Source organism: Schistocerca nitens, chromosome 2, assembly GCF_023898315.1.
Source record: "Schistocerca nitens isolate TAMUIC-IGC-003100 chromosome 2, iqSchNite1.1, whole genome shotgun sequence".
Classification (NCBI taxonomy): Eukaryota; Metazoa; Arthropoda; class Insecta; order Orthoptera; family Acrididae; genus Schistocerca; species Schistocerca nitens.
The window spans coordinates 1083765185-1083789407 of record NC_064615.1 but is presented as its reverse complement, the minus strand read 5'-3'; the positions used below and the strand labels follow the sequence as shown (position 1 = coordinate 1083789407).

The 24223-nt window shown below is 41.0% G+C and overlaps 1 protein-coding gene across 1 annotated transcript in view; it reads right to left on the bottom strand.

The window, feature by feature from the left end:
* LOC126237479 (gamma-tubulin complex component 5) overlaps positions 1 to 24223 on the bottom strand; it is a 134789-nt gene that overhangs the window by 86751 nt on the left and 23815 nt on the right. Inside the window, exons 5-6 of the mRNA XM_049947622.1 lie at positions 3085 to 3274; positions 2762 to 2984 (exon numbers count right to left, since the gene is read on the bottom strand). Of these exons, the coding sequence (XP_049803579.1) occupies positions 2762 to 2984; positions 3085 to 3274 (413 nt within the window). The remainder of the gene's footprint in view (positions 1 to 2761; positions 2985 to 3084; positions 3275 to 24223) is intronic.

Sequence of the window (24223 nt, the reverse complement as noted above, 5' to 3'; positions counted from 1 at the left end):
AGGAAAAATAGTAGCTGAATAAGTACTGGGTGAAAGGAATGAAAGAGGAAGCCGCCTGGTACAATTTTGCACAAAAAACAATTTAATCATTGCTAGAACTTGATTTAAAAATCATAAAAGGAGGTTGTATACATGGAAGAGACCTGGAGACACCATAAGATTTCATGTTGATTATATAATGGTTATACAGAGATTTATGAATCAGATTTTATAAATTGTAAGGTATTTCCAGGGGCAGATGTGGGCTCTGACCACAATTTATTGGTTATGAAATGTAGATTAAAACTGAAGAAATTGGGAAAAAGGTAGGAAATTAAGGAGGTGGGACCTGAATGAGTTGAAAGATCCACAGGTTGTTGACAACTTCAGAGGGAGCATTAGGCAAGGATTGACTAAAATAGGAGAAGGGACTACAGTAGAAGACAAATGGGTGGCTTTAAGAGATGAAATAGTAAAGGCAGCACACGATCAAATAAGTAAAAAGACAATGTTTGTTAGATATCCTTGGACAAACAAGAGATAATTAATTTAATTGCTAAAAGGAGAAAATTTTAAAATGTAGCAAATGAAGAAGGTGAAAAGGAATACAAATGTTTAAAAAATGAGATTGACAGCAAGTGCAAAATTGCTAAGCAGCAATGGTTAGAGGACAAATGTAATGATTTAGAAGAATATTTCACTAGGGGAAAGATACTTACCACCTACAGGGAAATTAAAGAGGCCTTTGGAGAAAAGAAAAGCAGCTGTATGAATATCAAGAGCTCAGATGGTAAACCAGTCCTAAATAAAGAAAGGAAAGCTTAAAGGTGGAAGGAGTAGATAGAGGGTCTATACAAGGGAGATGAACCTTAAAACAATATTACAGAAAAAGAAAAGCACGTAGATGAAAGGGAATGGAGAAGAGAATACTGTGAGAAGAATTTGAAAGAGCACTGAAACGCCTAACTCAAAACAAGGCCCCAGGAGTAGACAACATTCCATCAGACCTACTGATAGCCTTGGGAAAGCCAGCCATGACAAAACTCTTCCATCTGTTGTGCAAGATATATGAGACGGGCAAAATACACTCAGACCTCAAGAAGTATGTAGTAATTCCAATTCCACAGAAAGCAGTTGCTGACTGGTGTGAAAATTACAGAAGTATCAGTTTAATAAGTCATCCTTGCAAAATACTTACATGAATTTTTCACAGAAGTATGGCAAAACTGCTGGAAGCAGACCCCAGGGAAAATCAGTTTGGATTCTGGAGAAATATAGCAACATCCCAGGCAATACTAACCCTATGACATACCTTAGAAATACGTTAAGGAAAGGCAAACCTACACTTACAGCATTTGTAGACTAAGAGAAAGCTTTTGACAATGTTGACTGGAATACTCTTTGAAATTCTGAAGGTGGCAGGAGTAAAATACAAGGAGCGAAAGGCTTTTATAACTATAAACCAGACGGAAGTTACAACAGTCATGGGGCACAAAAGGGAAGCAGTGGCTGAAAAGGGAGTGATTGATTGCTGTAGTAGAGAGGATATAAAATTTAGACTGGCAATGGCAAGAGAAGCACTTGTCAAAAAGAGAAATTTGTTGATGTACAACATAGATTTAAGTGTTAGGAAGTATTTTCTGAAGGTATTTGTCTAAGGACTAGCCATGTATGGAACTGAAACATTGATGATAAACTTTTTATATAAAAAGGGAATAGAAGCTTTCAACATGCGGTGCTACAGAAGAATCTGAAGATTAGATGGGTCGATCACTTAAGTAATGAGGAAGTAATGAACAGAATTGGGGAGAAAAGAAATTTGTGGTACAACTTGACCAAAATCAGGGATCTGTTGACAGGACACATTCTGAGATATAGGGCCACAAATTTAGTATTCGAGGGAAATGTGGGGGGGGGGGGGGGGGGGTAAAATTCATAGAGGGAGACCAACAGATGAATATAGCAAGCAAATCCAGAAAAAATGTAGGTTGTTGTAGTTATTTGGAGATGAAGAGGCTCGCACATGATAGAGTAGCATGGAGAGCTGCATCAAATAAGTCTTTGGACTGAAGACCACAACATCATCAACATATTAGTGGAACAAAATTTAGTTATTTTGCTCTATGAACTTAAACAGAAGTCAGGTTACCTTTCATTCAGAAAGCTGTTGCACTCAGCGACTGTTATATTGACTTGTAAATTATAGATTGCAGTGATTAGTCATTCTTTTTAATTTTTATTGTGCAGATTTCATTGAATACTCAACGTACTGTGGATGAAACCTGACCAAGAGGCATTACATGCATTGAGCAAAAATAATAGTGCATTGAGAATGGCTAGCTTCGAGCCAAAATCTAGATGTGCACAATAAAATTTAAAAAGGATGACTGATCGCTGCAATCTACAATTTACAAGTTAAATATAAGTCTTTTTCGTCTGTTTCTATTCACCAAGAATATTACATCTAAATGTAGTTTCAGAACAGCCTACATAGCGCTAGAAAAATACGAAAAACTTCCTACTGTTGACATCACTTTCAGCATCATCCATGTGCTGCCTCACTAAACTATCATGTATCATACTACAGCTGTCTACCATTATTTGAACTATTCCAACGCTTGCAGAACTCAAGAGCTGAAAGTGATACTATTAACGTAATGTAATTAACATATAGATTTACTGAACAACATATTTTACATACTGCAATGGTGAATATTGTAATAATAAATAAAATAATATTTTAACAAATTAATAGTACAATACAGTGGAATTTCTTAATTACCTTGTTTCCTTACTCGTCCTTCAATTTTTGAGATGAACTGAGCAAATTCCTGAAGAATGTCATGCACTGACGCAGCATATGCTTCAAACGTGAAAGTGGGCAACCTTGTAGCTGAGGTACTATCTGACTGATAACCAGCATAAACTTCTTCCCTGAATTTCTGTAGTTCATACACAATGTTGACATACTCACACACATGTCCCAAATAATTCTTGACAGCATCCTAATAAACATGGATAACAATTACATTTTGTAATGCATGAAGTGATACTGGAAAATAGTTGGACCTAGATCTACTGAAGAACGCCATGATAAAAACTTGCCTTGGTAAGACTTGGAATAGTAACATCATTCCGTACAACAAAACAGCCATTTTCTTGATGAAACAGAAAAGTTGCTGATGGTGAATGAAGCATAAATAGTACTTCTCTCACAACTTTGTATTCACTAATTTTTATTGTTCTTGGCTTGCAGCACTGACCATCATTTCTTTCTGCCACAGAGTACTCCTCCCTTGAGAATAATAATTTCATTAATTTTTATTTACAGTTCAGGTAAAGTCTTTGGTAAACAAGCACATATAATGTAAAACACAGAAAATGCAATGTCAGTGTTTCTGTTCAACAACATTTACCAATAACTACAATTTTATTTAAATATGGGAGGTTAAAAGAGACCTGCATTTACTGTTTAATGCACTACTTCAGCATTTTTATTTTCCTCCAATTCTTCCCAAATGACACTGCACTGTCACAAAAACTAAGTGACATACCTCAGTAAAGTATGATCAATGATCTATGATTTTAAACTTTTCTTAAGATAAAAAATAAAGATTAAAATTACCCTAGTACACAAAATCATAAGCGAGTTAACGTCTGGTTCAAAAGTCTTAAAATTTGACAATGGCTTTTTAACAGAGTTGTTAAACTTCAAGTAAACCATTACATTTAGTCAGAACACCCATTCTACTTGCATTATCTAAGCTCCATAGCGCACATGTATTTTGTTGCTACAAATCTTCCATCTGTATTGTTAAAGACAAAACAGTTCCGTTTTGGATAGGGCAACAAAACAGCTGATCATGACCTACGTTTATTAATAAAACAATCCTCAAATTTTACTGCTCAGTCAAGCCCCTCAATTTGTCACAGCAACTGTGGCACTAATCTGCACCATTTTGAAGTGTTTCAGAAACAAACAAATTAATTTCTTCCTAGCACACTGACCTTCCAAATACTTTTAAATTATGTATGGTGAAATGTACTTTGTTAAATACTGCTTTGACCAACATAGGATTATTCAAAAATACACTCAATTTCAATAATGTAGAAAGGAAATTTAGAGTTCACAAACATGTTACAAATTATTATGCCATAATTTTTCGGGTGTCCATCCAGGATACTATTAATAATTGCTCTGGTAACCAGCCATTCATTTCCCATTCCACTGTAAATTTGATACTTCCATGAATGGAGTTAAGATGTTCAAGATAATCTATCACCAAGGGGCCAAATTACAAATGTGTCATCGACATCCCTTGAGAACACCATCGGTTTTAAAACTGCAGTGTTTGAGTCCTCTATTTCCACAGCGTTCTGGAGAAATCGAGATCCATGAAAATATCAAATTTACCACAGAATGAGAAACGAATGGCTGTCTACTGTTTCTGGGTATTTGTTTGGCACAAGGGAGATGGGTTTTAAGGCATTGCTCTCACCATATGCCAATGCATACCGATTTAGAGTTGCAGGTTTCTAGCTGCCACATCCTCTGCAAACTATGAGTGTACCTATAACTTTTTTGCAAAGGGGTCACTCGGTGTCTCACAATGAAGTCTATTGGATTAACTGGTACACCTGGCAGAGATTTCAATAAGAATGGGTATACACAACATTTAATTGTGAAAGTTCTGCAAGCATGAAAGCCAGACCAACCAAATGAAGAACAAGAGAAAAGAGAGGTAAAGGTGTAGTATGCAGGAAATGGTAAGAATAATGCAGAAGCATAAAGTGGATGTGATCTTCCTTCCACTGGCCAAGATGGCAGTTATTTTGGGAGCTGTGAAAGATTATCTGCTTTTACGAAACATAGATATGCACCGTACAAGAAATGTTGTACTGAACGCCAGTGATACACCCACCATCTACAACCCAATAAATCTGCTGTGGCTGGGCATTTTATTTCCACTAGTCATTCCATGGATTATGGGAAAGTTAAGCTACAGGTCACACCCCCATAATACAGCTGATCAACAAAGATAAGGGTTTTCACTGACAAATCAAGTAAACCCCTTGTTTCACGTCTGAATTCTCAAAGACAATACTGTTCTAAGTCTAAGGTATTCCAACGTATGCCATCCATAATAATTAACCACGTAACTTTCACACACTGCAGATTTGGTGACTCTACACTTGCCTTATTTTACACTTAGATGCATACATTTATATGTACGACCAACGCTTGATGCAGTGTTATCTCTGACACATGCCCCTTTATTGCACAGTAGTGTGTAAACTGATTTAAAAACCTTGCAAGTGACTAACACTGAGAAATGCTCTCCGCTGAAATACTGAAACAAGAATTAATAATATCCCAAGTGCATGCACAAAAGATAAGGGGATATTTCTTCCACTGGGAAAATTCAAGAAACACGCATTTTCTAAATGTTTAACTGTCCTACTGCTGCTGCTGCAAGGCAAACACATATCACATGCAAAGAATCATCTGTGTTACTGAGTACACCACTTAAGATATGGTTCCACAGGGTGATCACAGTTGTTGGCAGAGGTGAAACTTGAACTGCCTCTTTTACAAAGCCGAGCAAGAGAAAGTCATATGGTGGGAGATCAGGAGATATCTAAGGCCAGAAAGTAAGGGCCTGGTTTTCTTTTACCACATGACCCACCTGTTGTAGAGGTAGGGATTGATTAAAAAATTATTTCAGAAATCAAGGTACTAATGGGTCAAAACTGCATCCTTTTGAAAAATTAAGACTTACGAGTCTCCAGTAAAAAAATAAAAAGCAATTGTTCCAACATGCCCAGTTACTTTATTCCACCAATAGTTGTCTCCACAAAAAAACAATGGCTGTTTTGCAATAAGGCACAAAATAAATTTAGTTTTATTTACTGTTTCTCATGTTGTAATGTTTCAGGGGGATTTTGCAGACCCCATACGCAAATATTGGGTCAACTCATTTTTCCTCTAAGATGAAAATCACTAAAAGTAAAATGTGAAAAGAAAAGTTTCATATTCCATCTTTTTTATCGTATCACCACAAAATTCTAAATGCTTTTCTTGTAATTTTCAACAAGAAGCCAAACAGGTTGTACATAATAGGATTTTTACAGCAAACACTGTGGGGTCCTGCCCACTGTCGCTTATAGGGTGCCTAAGGGATGACTAAAACTGAAGAAACTGCAAAAAGTTGGGAATTTAAGGAGATGGGACCTGGATAAACTGACTAAACCAGAGGTTGTACAGAATTTCAGGGAGAGCATAAGGGAACAATTGACAGGGATGGGGGAAAGAAATACAGTAGAAGAAGAATGGGTAGCTCTGAGGGATGAAATGGTGAAGGCAACAGAGGATCAAGTAGGTAAAAAGACGAAGGCTAGTAGAAATCCTTGGGTAACAGAAGAAATATTGAATTTATTTGATGAAAGGAGAAAATATAAAAATGCAGTAAGTGAAGCAGGCAAAAAGGAATACAAACGTCTCAAAAATGAGATTGACAGGAAGTGCAAAATGGCTAAGCAGGAATGGATAGAGGACAAATGTAAGGATGTGGAGGCTTATCTCACTAGGGGTAAGATAGATACTGCCTACAGGAAAATTAAAGAGACCTTTGGAGAAAAGAGAACCACTTGTATGAATATCAAGAGCTCAGATGGAAACCCAGTTCTAAGCAAAGAAGGGAAAGCAGAAAGGTGAAAGGAGTATATAGAGGATCTATACAAGGGCGATGTAGTTGAGGACAATATTACGGAAATGGAAGATATGATACTGCGTGAAGAGTTTGACAGAGCACTGAAAGACCTGAGTCGAAACAAGGCCCCGGGAGTAGACAACATTCCATTTCAACTACTGACAGCCTTGGGAGAGCCAGTCCTGACAAAACTCTACCATCTGGTGAGCAAGATGTACGAGACAGGCGAAATACCCTCAGACTTCAAGAAGAATATAATAATTCCAATCCCAAAGAAAGCAGGTGTTGGCAGATGTGAAAATTACCAAACTATCAGTTTAATAAGTCACAGCTGCAAAATACTAACGCGAATTCTTTACAGACGAATGGAAAAACTGGTAGAAGCCAACCTCGGGGAAGATCAGTTTGGATTCCGTAGAAATGTTGGAACACGTGAGGCAATACTGACCTTACGACTTATCTTAGAAGAAAGGTTAAGGAAAGGCAAACCTACGTTTCTAGCATTCATAGACTTAGAGAAAGCTTTTGACAATGTTGACTGGAATACTCTCTTTCAAATTCGAAAGGTGGCAGGGGTAAAATACAGGGAGCGAAAGGCTATTTACAATTTGTACAGAAAGCAGATGGCTGTTTTAAGAGTCAAGGGGTATGAAAGGGAAGCAGTGGTTGGGAAGGGAGTGAGACAGGGTTGTAGCCCATCTCTGATGTTATTCAATCTGTATATTGAGCAAGCAATAAAGAAAACAAAAGAAAAGTTCAGAGTAGGTATTAAAACCCATGGGGAAGAAATAAAAACTTTGAAGTTCGCCGATGACATTGTAATTCTGTCAGAGACAGCAAAGGACTTAGAAGAGCAGTTGAACGGAATGGACAGTGTCTTGAAAGGAGGGTATAAGATGAACATCAACAAAAGCAAAACAAGGATAATGGAATGTAGTCGAATTAAGTCGAATGATGCTGAGGGAATTAGATTAGGAAATGAGACACTTAAAGTAGTAAAGGAGTTTTGCTATTTGGGGAGCAAAGTAACTGATGATGGTCAAAGTAGAGAGGATATAAAATGTAGACTGTCAATGGCAAGGAAAGCGTTTCTGAAGAAGAGTAATTTACTAACATCGAGTATAGATTTAAGTGTCACGAAGTCATTTCTGAAAGTATTTGTATGGAGTGTAGCCATGTATGGAAGTGAAACATGGACGATAAATAGTTTGCACTAGAAGAGAATAGAAGCTTTGGAGATGTGGTGCTACGGAAGAATGCTGAAGATTGGATGGGTAGATCACATAACTAATGAGGAGGTATTGAATAGAATTGGGGAGAAGAGGAGTTCGTGGCACAACTTGACAAGAAGAAGGGACCGGTTGGTAGGCCATGTTCTGAGGCATCAAGGGATCACAAATTTAGCATTGGAGGGCAGTGTGGAGGGTAAAAACCGTAGAGGGAGACCCTCTGAAGTAGTAATGTAAGAACCTAATAAATTACCCCCTCTCCCTCACCCCCCCTGCCCCCCCCCCCCCCCCCCCCCACACACACACACAAAAAAAGTTAAATCTAAGTGATCAGACAGAATCTGAAGTACTTGTAAAAACCATTGGAGCTTACACAATACCAAGAACAAAATGCAGCAGCGATATTTTTGGAACAAACCTATGTGTATATTAAAGTGATACACTAATGGGAAATGAATATCGTGTTTTCATCACAGCAGACAAGAAACTCAAATCCACCAATGAAGCTGCATGTGAGACTATTTGGGTAAGACTTGGTGTTGAAGGTGAGCATAATCTTATAATTGGGTTGTTCTTAGAACAGATAGTTCAAAATCCTACTCATGACAGAAATATATTAAACTTAATGGTAACAAATGTGACTGACCGATTTGAGGATGTCCACACTAAAACTGGTATCAGCAATCATGAGGAAGTTACAGCAACAATGATTACCAAAGCAAACAGAGCAACTACAACAAGTAGAAAGACTGACATGTTCAGTAACCTACATAATGAAGCAGTAATGCCATACTTCAATGGGGAACTATAAACATTTAACTCTGAGCAGCAACAGCAGACACACTGTGGCTCACATTTAGAAGACCTGGATATATATGTACCTCATGGAACAGATCATGATGGGAGGGACCTTCCATTGATATGCAGTCTTCTGTAAATGAACTTATAATGAAACACAAACTACACCATAACAAATGTACAGCAAAGCATGAGCCTATATACAGATGAGGAATAAAAGATCGTCTCACTCTCAAAAGGGCAGTGAGTGATGCCTTTAATGACTACCACAGCAGAGTGTCATCAAAATATCTCTCACAAGAACCAAAAGACATTCTGGTCATATGTGGCTATCAGTGGGATCGAGTTCATATCCAACACCCGTGAACAAGACAAACTGAAATTGCGGGTAGCAGAGCAAAAGCAGGAATGCTAAAATACCATTCTCAAACGTTCCTTTACAAAGAATGATCCAAGAGTAATACCACAGTATAACTCTCACACTAAAGCACCAGTTATAATACTAGTACTGCTAAAGAACAGCTGAAATCATTAAACCTGAGCAAGGCCCTATGGTCTGCTGGAATCCCTCTCTGATTCTAATCCAAATTTGCAACGGTATTAACACTTCTCTTGAGCATAATATACCAGACATACCTAAAAAAAAAAAAAACTCAGTGTTTGAAAGAAAGCACAAGACATATGTCTACCAGAAGGGCAGTAGAACTGACCCACAAAACTGTCATTAAGTATCACTACATCAGTATACTGCAGAATATCTGAACATATTCTGAGCTCAACCATAACAAGCTATCTCTAACAAATTATCTGCACTCCACCAAATATTAGGGTTGCAAAACATCTGGCACTCTGGTCACACAATACCATTAAAACCATGGATCACAGCAATAAGTAAAGCACAAGTGTTCCTTGTCTTTTATATAAGTTTTTGAGTTGTTACCACATTAACACTTATTAATCAAAGTAGGACCATATGAGGTATCAAATGAAATATGTGACTGTGTTGAAGATTTCTTGGTAGGGAGGATGCAATGTGCGATAAAACATGAAGTGTCATCAACAGATTTAAGAGTAACTTCAGACATGCCCCTGGGAAATGTATTGGTTGGTTGGTTTAAAAATATGGGGTGGGGGTAGGGGGGAGGGAGGGACCAAACTGCGAGGTCATCAGTCCCTCGTTCCGATTAAAATAATAGGTTTGTTTATAAGTAACTGTTTTGTTTATGTAAATGTTTACGATGTTTAAAAGTGTACAACAAGTTGCGTGTGTGTGTGTGTGTGTGTGTGTGTGTGTGTGTGTGTGTGTGCGCGCGCGCGCACAAATAGGCCATAAGGAAACAAAATCAACTAAATGAAGCAGAACCTCACACATCGACATCACCACTTAGGAATGACAGAACAAACACAAAAAAAGCACTTGAAAATAGGAATCATTTCCCAAAACACATCGTGTGAAAAATAAAAAAATTAATATAATAAAGAAAATCGTGACCGGTAGCAGATGAGTTATTTATAAACAAACCTATTGTTTTCACAGTTGCAGGCTTTCAGAACCATTTATAATGGATCAAAGCCAATTAAAATAATTCCACAAGGGTGGGAGTAAAACAGTCAAGACACACAAAACACAGCTGGAAGAATGGAAAGAACCGCAAGAACGACACAACGGCAACAAACACTAAAATGGACAAAATTGGACAAGAAAACCACAGATAGATGCAAGAAACATGTAGAAGGAGATTAAAACAAGAAAGCAAGTTACCATGGCTGGCTGACCATGAGAATAAAAAGGAGAAGCCAGCCACTCTGCAACACATTGAAACCTCCACCCTGAAAACACTAGTGTGAAGAACACACAGCGACACAGGACATGTGCTAAAACTTAGATCAAATGATAAAACCCACCCTCATGAATAAAATGTAAAACTAAATCATCCGAGGAGGCGTTGTCAGATAAAACAGTGGCAACATGTCTAGTAACCAAAGATTTCGTCACAGGGCAATCAAAGTAGGACAGTGCACCAGAATATGGGTCACTGTCAACCAGGCGCCGCACTGACACTGAGGCAGGTCTACACGGCAAAGGAGGTAGCCGTGGGTCGCCCTTAGTGGCACACAGTTTGTAGTGCATACTGAGGTTATGCCATTCCGTCTCCAAAAGCTAAAAAACCTTGCGGCATAATAATGATCGCACGTCAGTTACGGGGCTGCCAATCTCCAGAAGCAGTTTTTGTGTAGTCTGTTTCGCCAGCCTGTCGTGAAGTAAATTTCCTTGGATTCTGATGTGGCCTGGGGTCCATACAAACACCACGGAACAACTGAACCGTTCTAGGGCTACAGGGACTCATGGATGGTCGCTACCAAAGGATGGCAAGGGTAGCACTGGTCGATAGCTTGTAGGCTGCTCAGGGAGTCAGTACACAGGCGAAATGACTCGGCAGGGCATGAGCAGATGTGCTCAAGAGCACGAGATATGGCCCTCAGCTCCGCAGTGAAAACACTACAGCCATCTGGCAAGGAGTGCTGTTCAATATGTCCTTCATGAACATAAGCAAAGCCAACGTTACCATCAGCTATCGAGCCGTTTGTGTAAACCACTTCATGACACTGGTACATTTCGAGAATCGAGAGGAAGTGACAGTGGAGAGCCGCAGGGTTAATTGAGTCCTTAGGGCCATGTGAAAGGTTCAGGCGAAGGTTCGGCAGAGGTTTACACCATGGAGGTGTACGTGAATGGACCTCGAGGATAGATGGTATGGGTAAGGACTCCAGTTCGCACAGAAGGAATCAGACACGAACTGCAATTGGAAGCCCTGATCTGGGCCGCCGACGTGCGAGATGAACCGCCATGTGTGGTAAAAGGGGACAGTAATTCAGATACTATGAACATGTGAAACTTAAACTGGTGAGCAGTTGTGCACACCAAACTGTCAATTGAGGTACTCCAGCCTCCACCAGGACACTGGTCACCGGACTCGTCCTAAAATCACCCGTCGCTAGTCGAACGCCACAGTGGTGCACTGGGTCGAGTAAACGCAATGCTGAGGGCACCGCCGAACCATAAACCACACTCCCATAATCAAGGCAGGATTGAACAAGGGCTCTGTAGAGCTGCAGCAGCCCAGATCAATCTGCACCCCAGTTGCTTAGGCAGCGGAGGGCACTGAGGTGCTGCCAGCACTTCTGCTTAAGCTGACGAAGGTGAGGAAGCCAAGTCAATCAAGGGTTGAAAATCAGTCCTAAAAATCGATATGTCTCCACTACAGTGAGTGGATCATCATTAAGGTAAAGTTCTGGATCCAGATGAATGGTATGACACTGACAGAAGTGCATACCACACGACTTTTCAGCCGAAAACTGGAAGCCGTGAGCTAGAGCCCATGCCTGCACCTTGCGGATGGCTCCCTGTAGGCGCCCCTCAGTAACACCAGTATTAGTGGAGCAGTACAAAATGCAGAAGTTGTCTGCATACAGAGAAGGTGAGACGGACGGCCCTATAGTTGCTGCTACCATTAATGGCCACTAAAAATAGAGATACACTCAATAGAGAGCCCTGCGCAACCCATTCTCCTGGATATGGGGGGACTATGCGAGGCATGAACTTCGAAACGGAAAGTACGATGTGACAGGAAATTTTTGATAAAAATCAGGGAAGGATATGATGTTGCCAGGTGGTTTCATACGCTTTTCGTAAAACTAAAAAAGATGGCAACCAGGTGTTGGCATCTGGAAAAGGCTGTTTGGATGGCATACTCAAAGGACACAAGATTATCAATGGTAGAGCGACCCTGGCGGAAACCGCCCTGGCATGGAGCCAGTAGGCCACAGGACTCCAGAACCCAACCCAACCACTGATATACCTTATGTTCCAGCAGCTTACAAAGAACGTTGGCGAGGCTGATGGGCCGATAGCTATCCACATCAAGCGGGTTTTTAGTGGGTTTGAGCACTGGTATGATGGTGCTCTCCTGCCATTGCGATGAAAACACACCATCCCACCAGATCCGGTTGAAGATGACTAGGAGATGTCACTTGTAGTCAGACAAACGATATTTAATCATATGACTGTGGATTCAATCTGGCCCAGGAGCAGTGTCAGGGCAATGCGTAAGGCCACTGAGGAGCTCTCATTCTGTAATTGGGCCATTATAGGGTTCACTGTGCGACATAGTGACCAAGAGGACTTTCCATCCGCCATTTGACGGTACAAAAGGCTGGGGGATAATTCTCTGATGAAGAGTCACGAGCATAGTGCTCAGCAAAGTGCTCGGCAATGGTGTTTGCGTCAGTAGATAACACGCCATTGATGTTAGCGCCAGGGACACCTGTTGGGGTCTGGTACCTAAAAACAGGTCTGATCTTCATCCAGACTTGGGAAGGTGATGTATGGCACCCAATGGTCAATATGTATCTCTCCCAACACTCCTGTTTCCTTCTTTTTATAAGCTGGTGAACGCGGGCATGGAGCCGTTTAAAAGTTATTAGGTGCTCCAGGGATGGGTGCCGCTTATGCCGCTGTATAGCCTGCTTGCACTCTTTAATGGCCTCAGCAATTTCCGGCGAGCACAAAGGTACTGTCTTTCACTGGGGGCACCCTAAGGAACAAGGGATTGTGTTTTCCATTGCAGAAACTATTGTTGCAGTGACCTGCTCAACCACGAAATTTATGACGCCATCTGGGGTAGAATCAACGTTGACAGCATCAGTGAAAGCTTCCCAATTTGCTTTGGATAAAGTCCATCTGGCATGACGCTGGGGATATGACAAGAAGACAGTGAAGTGGTCACTATCACACAAGTCATCATGTGCTCTCCAGTGGATAGATGGAAGTAGGCCATGACTGCAAACCGAGAGATCAATGGCCAAATATGTGCCATGTGCCACACTGAAATGTGTGAGGGCACCTGTATTGAGGAGACAAAGTTTGAAGCGAGTAAGTAGCTCTTCAACATCTCTGCCAAGGTCGTTTAACTTGGCTCCACCTCACAAAGGGTTATGGGCATTAAAATCACCCAGAAGGAGAAAAGGTGGGGGGAGTTGCGAAGTGAATGCAGTCAAAACGTGGGGTAGTGCTTCACCATCTGGAGGGAGGTAGATGTTACAGATGGTAATTTCCTGTGTAGTCCTACCCTGACAGCCACAGCTTCTAAAGCTATTTGAAGGGGCACAGGTTTGCTATAGACAGAGGTAAGGACGAAAATACACACTCCACCTGAGAGTCTGTCATAGGCAGGACAGTTTTTGTAGTTACCTTGATAGCCACGAAGGGCGGAGGTCAGCGGTGCGGGAAACCAGGTCTCTTGAAGGACAATGCAAAAAGCTGGGATACTACTTAAAAGTTGACCTAATTCAGCCAGGTGGCGGAAGAAACCGCCATAGTTCCACTGGAGAATAACTCCTTCTGTCGTTGGGGTGGTATGGAGTGACCAAGAAGACAAATTAGGCCTCAGCATCAACCGTAGCCACTGGGCGAGTTTTCGCATCCAGTACCATGGCATCCGAGGCGTCGGCAAGGTCTAGATCCTCAAGGGATGGCAGAATCTCCACCTCTTCCTCGGACGCAGCACCGTGGAGGAGAGATGGTGTAGGGGGCACTGGAGGCTCCCATTTCTTAGTGGATTACTTCTTTGAAATTTTGCCCTCTCGCCGCTCCTTACGCGCTTGCTAGGAGGGCTTCTCGGAATTAGCTTCAGGGACAGAGGAAGACCTTGAAGCCCTTCAACCAGCAGCCAGTGGTTCTTTCAACCACTGACTGGTGTTCACTGGACCATTGGCGGCGGCGGGGCGGGGCAGGGGGGGGGGGAGGAAGGTAGAGTCCCCTCCCGTGGAAGAGGAGCCAGGGGAGGCCTCTGCTTCTCCAGCTGGTGGGAGGGATGTCCCTGCCATATTGGGGGATGATGCTCCCAAAGTAGAAGCATTAGGAGCATCAGCATCAGTAGACGACATGCACCCAGCCAACTGGAGGGGGGGGGGGGGGAAGATGGGTGGCCCTGAGGGTCCACTGGAGTAACTTGAGATGGGTGTAACAGAGTCATCGATGGCGATGTGATCATGGCGGCAGCATAAGAAGATCGCTTAGGAACAGGGTTAAATCTTTCATATTTAAGCTTAGCCTAGCAATAAGACAGCCTGTCCAGGGTCTTGCACTCCATAATTTTGAGTTCGTTTTGGAGTACTGGGCAGTGATGCTGACCACAGTTCACAAAGGTGGGAGGAGGTGCACATGGGAGTATTCGGATGTAATGAATGTCCGCAGTCTCTACATGTGACGCTGGAAGGGCACCGGGAGGACATGGGCCCTAATTTCCGACATTTACAGCACCGCATAGGGGGAGGGACATACGGTTTGACATCACAGCGGTACACCATCACCTTGACCCTTTCAGGCAATGAATCACACTCAAAGGCCATGATGAAGGCACCGGTGGCAACCCTATTGTCTCATGAGCCCCTGTAAACACACTGAAGGAAATGAATACCCCACCATTCTAAATTGGCATGTAGCTCATCATCTGACAGTAACAGGAGGTTGCAATGAAAAATAATTCCCTGGACCATATTGAGGCTTTTGTAGGGAGTGACCAAACCAGGATTATCACCCAGCTTTTAACAGGCGAGCAACGCACGCGACTGGATTGGGGATGCCATCTGAATCAAAACTGACCCATTGCGCATTTTGGACAGTACTGTCATTTCCCCAAACTTATCGTCAAGGTGCTCAACAAAAAACGTAGGCTTCGTTTCCAGAAAGGAGTACCCAACAATTCTGCTGCACACTAAGTAACATGGCGAATACGGATCCGGTCTCTCTGAAGCTCTACGTTCCTCCCAAGGTGTTGCTAGGGAGGGGAACGATTTAGGGTCATACCAGGTAGCATGGAAATCTACCTTTCCTTTCTTAGAGACTGCTGAGACCATTCGGTCCCCAGCAAAAGATGACTTACTCCAGATCATTGCAGGTCATCCGCCTTGATGCCACCCACTTTGATCAGGGGCTCTCCCCACAGCGCCACCCAGCCACAGCAAAGGCCACCTGGCATGTGTGATCCCTGTGTTGTCAGGGGGCTACCACCAAATGGGTACATGATGGTCCTACCACAATGGACTGGCTACCATGCTGGATATTGGGCACAGAGAAATCCAATATTGTCATGGGGGCAAAAGAGGACAGGAGACAACGGTAGAGGACGACATACCCCAGAAAGTGTCCTTGCCCAAATAGTTGAATTGCAGGTGCAGATGCAAAACCATGAGATGAAGAGGCTTAGGAGACCAAATCTAAGAGTACTATGGATAGCTCGTGCACCACATAAGGCATCCTTCCCCATATGGCACGCACTTTGGTAGAATTCAGAAAGTGGCAGGTCAAACCAGAAAATGGGACCTGAACTTATAGGGCCGAAACGTGTGAGACTCCAACAGGCTGGAATACCTCGCGCCTATTCTAAGCCCTGGACCTGCAGGGGGCAAACTGTGTTGGGTTGAGTCGTTGGTGAAAAGAACTGGGAACTTTGTTTTTTGTTCATCTATACTACTTCATAAAGACAAGTTGTCGTCTGATATTGTTACCAAAAATCTTGAAAAGTTCTTGAACAATTACTTCAAATTTTTACAAAAGACGCTAATAAACATTCGGGTGGACATAGTCTTATTTTTTTTTCTTCAAAAAATTGCCTCCAAAATTTAGGTGTGTCTTATACTTGAAATTAATATAAAAATGTCCAATGTTTGATTCAAAATTCCTGCCAATCTTAAAAATGGTCATATACTATATGTCGCGGGAAACTTATCTCTATCAGGCAATATTGGATTCAACTGGCAGTAGCAGTGCACCAATGCGACAAACATGAGTTGCAAGGATTCACATGTTTGCTAACACTGTATCCCTCCCACTCTGCCACCACAAATCCAGGACACTGTCTAGCCTATGAGGTTTCATTGCCATCTACTGTGCCAGAAAACTTTAATTGTGTTACTGGTAACAGTACAACGTTTTTGTAAGTAGCTAGTTTCGTAATGGAAAAAAAATAAATAAATGGTATTCATATGATGCAGGCTATAAATTGAAAGTAATAGCATATGCAGAGGAACACAGAAACTGAGCAGCTGAGCAGCATTTCGGTCCCCCCCCCCCCTCCCAAAAAAAAAAAAATATCTGCTATTGGTGCACTACTAAATAAGAACTGAAAAAAATGAGGAAGACTAAATGTGCAGGTAGGGGACTGAAAGAAAAAATGGCCAAAACTAGAAGATGACATTGAAATGGATTCAAGGACACCATCAAAATAGCATTGAAAATAACACAAAAATGATTCTAATACACGTTCTTAAGCTAGCACTATAGTGAAACTCGACAGATTTTAAGGGTGGAGTTGGCTGGTGCTACAGGTTTATAAAGCATCCACGGACTTAACCTGTAAGTGAAACCAAAGAATCTCAGAAAATTCCACAAGGTATGAAGGGAAAATATTACCTTTCTATCAGTTTATTTTTCAACATCGAAAGAAAAGCAGTGTGGTACTAAGCCAGGTAGTGAATATGGACAAAACTCCTCTGACATTTGATGTGCCCAGTAACAGAACTGTTGCCATGGAAGGAACTAAAACTGTAACTATAAAAACAATTGGACATGAAAAACATGTTGCCCTTGCATGTTGTGCTGACGGTACTGAACTTAATCCAATGATCATTTTCAAGTGCAAAACAATGCCGAAACCTTCCCCACCAGGTGGTGGTGTTCGTGTACATGGTAAGGGTTGGATTGACAAGGCTGGTAAGAAATTACGGATTAACAGAGTGTATGAGAGAAGGAAAGATGCTTCACTGAAGAAGATTCTCTTCTTGTGCTAGATCACTTTAGTACTCATTTGAAAAATTCTGTGAAAGAGAAACAGACAGGGAAATACAGAGCTTGCTGTTATTGTGTGGCAACTTATTCCACAATTGCAACCTCTTGATGTCTCGATAAATAAACCATTTCAAGTATATATGAGAGAGGAATGGAACAAGTAGATGATGGATGAAACCCAGCATGATAGGGAGCTCTAAAATGGCCTACAATCAGACAAGTGTTTCAGTGGATAAGACAATCATGGTCTAGAGTGAGAGAAGACATTGTCAAATCTTCCAAGAATGGCAGCTTTAGTAAAGCTCTTTATGGCGGTGAAGACCATCTTATTTATGATGACGACAATGATGATGCTAAAGAGGAGGAGGAGGAGGAAGTAGTAGTTCAGATGACAATTTTTTGGGGATTTTAAACATTAATTCAGTTTTATAAACTACGAATCTTTTAAGTCTACCCTTGCAATCCAAAACAAAAATGGAAAAATGTTATTTTTTAAACAACTGCTTAAAAATTAAGGTGCGTCTGATAGTTATAGTCTGTAAAATATGGTATGTGTTCTGATTCCCCATCCCTTATGTATAATTTTACAAAAAAACTGTGTACATAACAATGTGCCATTTTGTTTCCTTTCTGACAGCTTGGTTTAACAAAAACAGGAAAGTTGTGTTTATTACTAACTTTGCAATCCTACCTATTTGCAGATAAAATTATGCAAAATATTGTCACTGAAGCTACTATTTTTAAAGGTACAACAGCTGAAAAGGTCTCTCTCATATTGCATACACCAATTATACCAATCAATTTACTCCTCCTAGCCACATTGTACCACTTTTTTTTCTCACCAATTCTATTCAGTACCACCTCATTAGTCATGTGATCACCCATCTAATCATCAGCATTCTTCTGCACCACCACATTTCAAAAACTTCTATTCTCTTCTAGTCTAAACTGTTTCAGGGTTGCCACAAGTGAAATTCCCTGATATTTCCCCGATTTCTGACAAGTTTTAGCATTTTCCCTGACAAATTTTGAGATCTCAGGGGTAATTAAAGACATAAATTGATGAAAAAATGTAATGACTTCTGTATTTCTCCCCCACGTGAACAAAATCTTATGTACTAAAATCAACATCTTTTGTAATGAACTGTTTTTAGATGGAGAAAGCAAGCCAAATGGCATATGTGTTTCATTAAAACCCTGTTGTTTTATTTAAATAAAACTAAATACATCTGGTGACAAAAATACGCATTTCCTTGGAGTTGCAAGACATTTAAAATACCTTCAATAATTTCAAAAAAAGTAGGCCTCTTGAAAGAAATGTGTAAGGCACAGAGTTGTGTAAACAAAAACTATAGGTGACAGCCAATAAAATGCTGGTTCTATTATGTTCACCATTGTCTGTTATTATCCACTGTGTTATGTCTACTATCATACTTTCTAATATACAGGGTGATCCGTTGATCACGACCAGGCCAAATATCTCACGAAATAAGCATAAACGAAAAAACTACAAAGAACGAAACTTGTCTAGCTTGAAGGGGGAAACCAGATGGCGCTGCCATAGGTCAAACGGATATCAACTACGTTTTTTTTTTTTAAATAGGAAACCCCATTTTTATTACACATTCATATAGTACATAAAGAAATATTATTGTTTTAGTCCTCCCCCTATGAACCATGGACCTTGCCGTTGGTGGGGAGGCTTGCGTGCCTCAACGATACAGACAGCCGTACCGTAGGTGCAACCACAACGGAGGGGTATCTGTTGAGAGGCCAGACAAACGTGTGGTTCCTGAAGAGTGGCTGCAGCCTTTTTAGTAGTTGCAGGGGCAACAGTCTGGATGATTGACTGATCTGGCCTTGTAAAACTAACCAAAATGGCCTTGCTGTTCTGGTACTGCGAACGGCTGAAAGCAAGGGGTAACTACAGCCATAATTTTTCCCAAGTGCATGCAGCTTTACTGTACGATTAAATGATGATGGCGTCCTCTTGGGCAAAATATTCTGGAGGTAAAATAGTCCCCCATTTGGATCTCCGAGCGGGGATTACTCAAGAGGATGTTGTTATCAGCAGAAAGAAAACTGGCGTACTACGGATCGGAGCGTGGAATGTCAGATCCCTTAATCGGGCAGGTAGGTTAGAAAATTTAAAAAGGGAAATAGATAGGTTAAAGTTAGATGTAGTGGGAATTAGTGAAGTTCGGTGGCAGAAGGAACAAGACTTTTGGTCAGGTGAATACAGGGTTATAAATACAAAATCAAATAGGGGTAAAGCAGGAGTAGGTTTAATAATGAATAAAAAATAGGAGTACAGGTCAGCTACTACAAATAGCATAGTGAACGCATTATTGTGGCCAAGATAGACCTACTACAGTAGTACAAGTTTATATGCCAACTAGCTCTGCAGATGATGAAGAAATTGATGAAATACATGAGGAGATGAAAGAAATTATTCAGGTAGTGAATGGAGACGAAAATTTAATAGTCATGGGTGACTGGAATTCAAAAGTAGGAAAAGGGAGAGAAGGAAACATAGTAGGTGAATATGGATTGGGGCTAAGAAATGAAAGTGCAAGCTGCCTGGTAGAATTTTGCACAGAGCATAACTTAATCACAGCTAACACTTGGTTTAAGAATCATGAAAGAAGGTTGTATACATGGAAGAACCCTGGAGATACTAAAAGGTATCAGATAGATTATATAACGGTAAGACAGAGCTTTAGGAACCTGGTTTTAAATTGAAAGACATTTCCAGTGGCAAATGTGGGCTCTGACCACAATCTATTGGTTATGAACTGTAGATTAAAACTGAAGAAACTGCAAAAAGTTGGGAATTTAAGGAGATGGGACCTGGATAAACTGAAAGAACCAGAGGTTGTAGAGAGTTTCAGGGAGAGCATAAGGGACCAATTGACAGGAATGAGGGAAAGAAATACAGTAGAAGAAGAATGGGTAGCTTTGAGGGATGAAATAGTGAAGGCAGCAGAGGATCGAATAGGTAAAAAGACGAGGGCTAGTAGAAACCCTTGGGCAACAGAAGAAATATTGAATTTAATTGATGAAAGGAGACAATATAAAAATGTAGTAAGTGAAGCAGGCAAAAAGGAATACAAACGTCTCAAAAATGAGATTGACAGGAAGTGCAAAATGGCTAAGCAGGAATGGATAGAGGACAAATGTAAGGATGTGGAGGCTTATCTCACTAGGGGTAAGATAGATACTGCCTACAGGAAAATTAAAGAGACCTTTGGAGAAAAGAGAACCACTTGTATGAATATCAAGAGCTCAGATGGAAACCCAGTTCTAAGCAAAGAAGGGAAAGCAGAAAGGTGAAAGGAGTATATAGAGGATCTATACAAGGGCGATGTAGTTGAGGACAATATTACGGAAATGGAAGATATGATACTGCACGAAGAATTTGACGGAGCACTGAAAGACCTGAGTCGAAACTAGGCCCCCGGAGTAGACAACATTCCATTAGAACTACTGACAGCCTTGGGAGAGCCAGTCCTGATAAAACTCTACCATCTGGTGAGCAAGATGTATGAGACAGGCGAAATACCCTCAGACTTCAAGAAGAATTATAATAATTCCAATCCCAAAGAAAGCAGGTGCTGACAGATGTGAAAATTACCAAACTATCAGTTTACTAAGTCACGGCTGCAAAATACTAACGCGAATTCTTTACAGATGAATGGAGAAACTGATAGAAGCTGACCTCGGGGAAGATCAGTTTGGATTCCATAGAAATGTTGGAACACGTGAGGCAATACTGACCTTACGACTTATCTTAGAAGAAAGATTAAGGAAAGGCAAACCTACGTTTCTGCATTTGTAGACTTAGAGAAAGCTTTTGACAATGTTGATTGGAATACTCTCTTTCAAATTCTGAAGGTGGCAGAGGTAAAATACAGGGAGCAAAATGCTATTTACAATTTGTACAGAAAGCAGATGGCAGTTGTAACAGTCGAGGGACATGAAAGGGAAGCAGTGGTTGGGAAGGGAGTGAGACTGGGTTGTAGCCTATCCCTGATGTTATTCAGTCTGTATATTGAGTAAGCAGTAAAGGAAACAAAAGAAAAGTTCAGAGTAGGTATTAAAACCCATGGAGAAGAAATAAAAACTTTGAAGTTCGCCGATGACATTGTAATTCTGTCAGAGACAGCAAAGGACTTGGAAGAGCAGTTGAACGAAATGGACAGTGTCTTGAAAGGAGGGTATAAGATGAACATCAACAAAAGCAAAACAAGGATAATGGAATGTAGTCGAATTAAGTCGGGTGATGCTGAGGGAATTAGATTAGGAAATGAGACACTTAAAGTAGTAAAGGAGTTTTGCTATTTGGGGAGCAAAGTAACTGATGATGGTCGAAGTAGAGAGGATATAAAATGTAGACTGTCAATGGCAAGGAAAGCGTTTCTGAAGAAGAGTAATTTACTAACATCGAGTATAGATTTAAGTGTCAGGAAGTCATTTCTGAAAGTATTTGTATGGAGTGTAGCCATGTATGGAAGTGAAACATGGACGATAAATAGTTTGGACTAGAAGAGAATAGAAGCTTTGGAGATGTGGTGCTACGGAAGAATGCTGAAGATTAGATGGGTAGATCACACAACTAATGAGGAGGTATTGAATAAAATTGGGGAGAAGAGGAGTTTGTGGCACAACTTGACAAGAAGGAGGGACCGGTTGGTAGGACATGTTCTGAGGCATCAGGGGATCACAAATTTAGCATTGGAGGGCAGCGTGGAGGGTAAAAACCATAGAGGGAGACCAAGAGATGAATACACTAAGCAGATTCAGAAGGATGTAGGTTGCAGTAAGTACTGGGAGATGAAGAAGCTTGCACAGGATAGAGTAGCATGGAAAGCTGCATCAAACCAGTCTCAGGACTGAAGACCACCACCACCACCACCACCACCACCACCACAACAACAACAACAACAACAACAATAACAACAACAACATTGTTTTAGTTGGACCACTTTTTTCACTTTGTGATAGATGGCACTGTAACAGTCACAAACATATAGCTCACAATTTTAGACGAACAGTTGGTAACAGGTAGGTTTTTTAAATTAAAATACAGAATGTAGGTATGTTTGAACATTATATTTCCGTTGTTCCAATGTGATACATGTACCTTTGTGAACTTATCATTTCTGAGAATGCATGCTGTTACAGCGTGATCATCTGTAAATACCACACTAATGCAATAAATGCTCAAAATTATGCCCGTCAACCGCAATGCATTTGGCAATACGTGTAACGACATTCCTCTCAATAGCAAGTAGTTTGCCTTCCATAATGTTCGCACATGCATTGACAATGCACTGACTCACATTGTCAGGCATTGTCGGTGGATCACGATAGCAAATATCCTTCAACTTCCCCCACAGAAAGAAATTGAGGTATGTGCCGGCCATCCATCATGTTGGAGGTAAATCGCCATTCTGTCATGTAGTGAAACATCTTGTAGTAACACCGGTAGAACATTTCATAGGAAATCAGCATACATGGCACCATTTAGATTGCCATCGATAAAATGGGGGCCAATTATCCTTCCTCCCATAATGCCGCACCATACATTAATCCGCCAAGGTCGCTGATGTTCCACTTCTTGCAGCCATCGTGGATTTTCTGTTGCCCAGTAGTGCATATTATGCTGGTTTACGTTACCGCTGTTGGTGAATGATGCTTTGTTGCTGAATAGAACGTGTGCATAAAATCTGTCATCGTCCGATAATTTCTATTGTGCAAAGTGGCGGAACTGTACACGACGTTCAAAGTCGTTGCCATGCAATTCCTGGTGCATAGAAATATGGTGCAGGTGCAATCAATGTTTATGTAGCATTCTCAACACCGATGTTTTTGAGATTCCCGATTCTCGTGCAATTTGTCTGCTACTCACGTGCGGAATAGCCGCGACAGCAGCTAAAACACCTATTTGGGCATCATCATTTGTTGCAGGTCGTGTGGTTGATGTTTCACATGTGGCTGAACACTTCCTGTTTCCTTAAATAACGTAACTATCTGGCGAACGGTCCGGACACTTGGATGATGTCTTCCAGGATACCGAGCAGCATATATAGCACACGCACATTGGGCGTTTGATCGTAATAGCCATACATCAACACAATATAGACCTTTTCCGCAACTGGTGAACAGTCCATTTTAACACTGGTAATGTATCACGAAGCGAATACCGTACGCACTGGCAGAATGTTAGGTGATACCATGTACTTATACGTTTGTGACTATTACAGCGCCATCTGTCACAAAGCGAAAAAAGTGGTCCAACTAAAACATTCCATTTCTTTACGTATTACACAAATATGTAACAAAAAATGGGGGCTACTATTTAAAAAAATGCAGTTGATATCCATTTGACCTATGGCAGCACCATCTAGCGGGCCAACCACTGCGCCATCAGGTTTCCCCCTTCAAGCTAGACGAGTGTCGTTCTTTGTAGTTTTTTCATTTGATGCTTATTTCGTGAGATATTTGGCCCAGTCACTATCAATGGACCACCGTGTATAATCTACTTTCCAAGGGCCAAAATGTACTACAGTGAACATAATGTCTATAAAAAGCCGCACTGTATAACATACTTGTGGTTAGACAGACTCAATTCCTGAAATCCATCACCCATGGCCTCT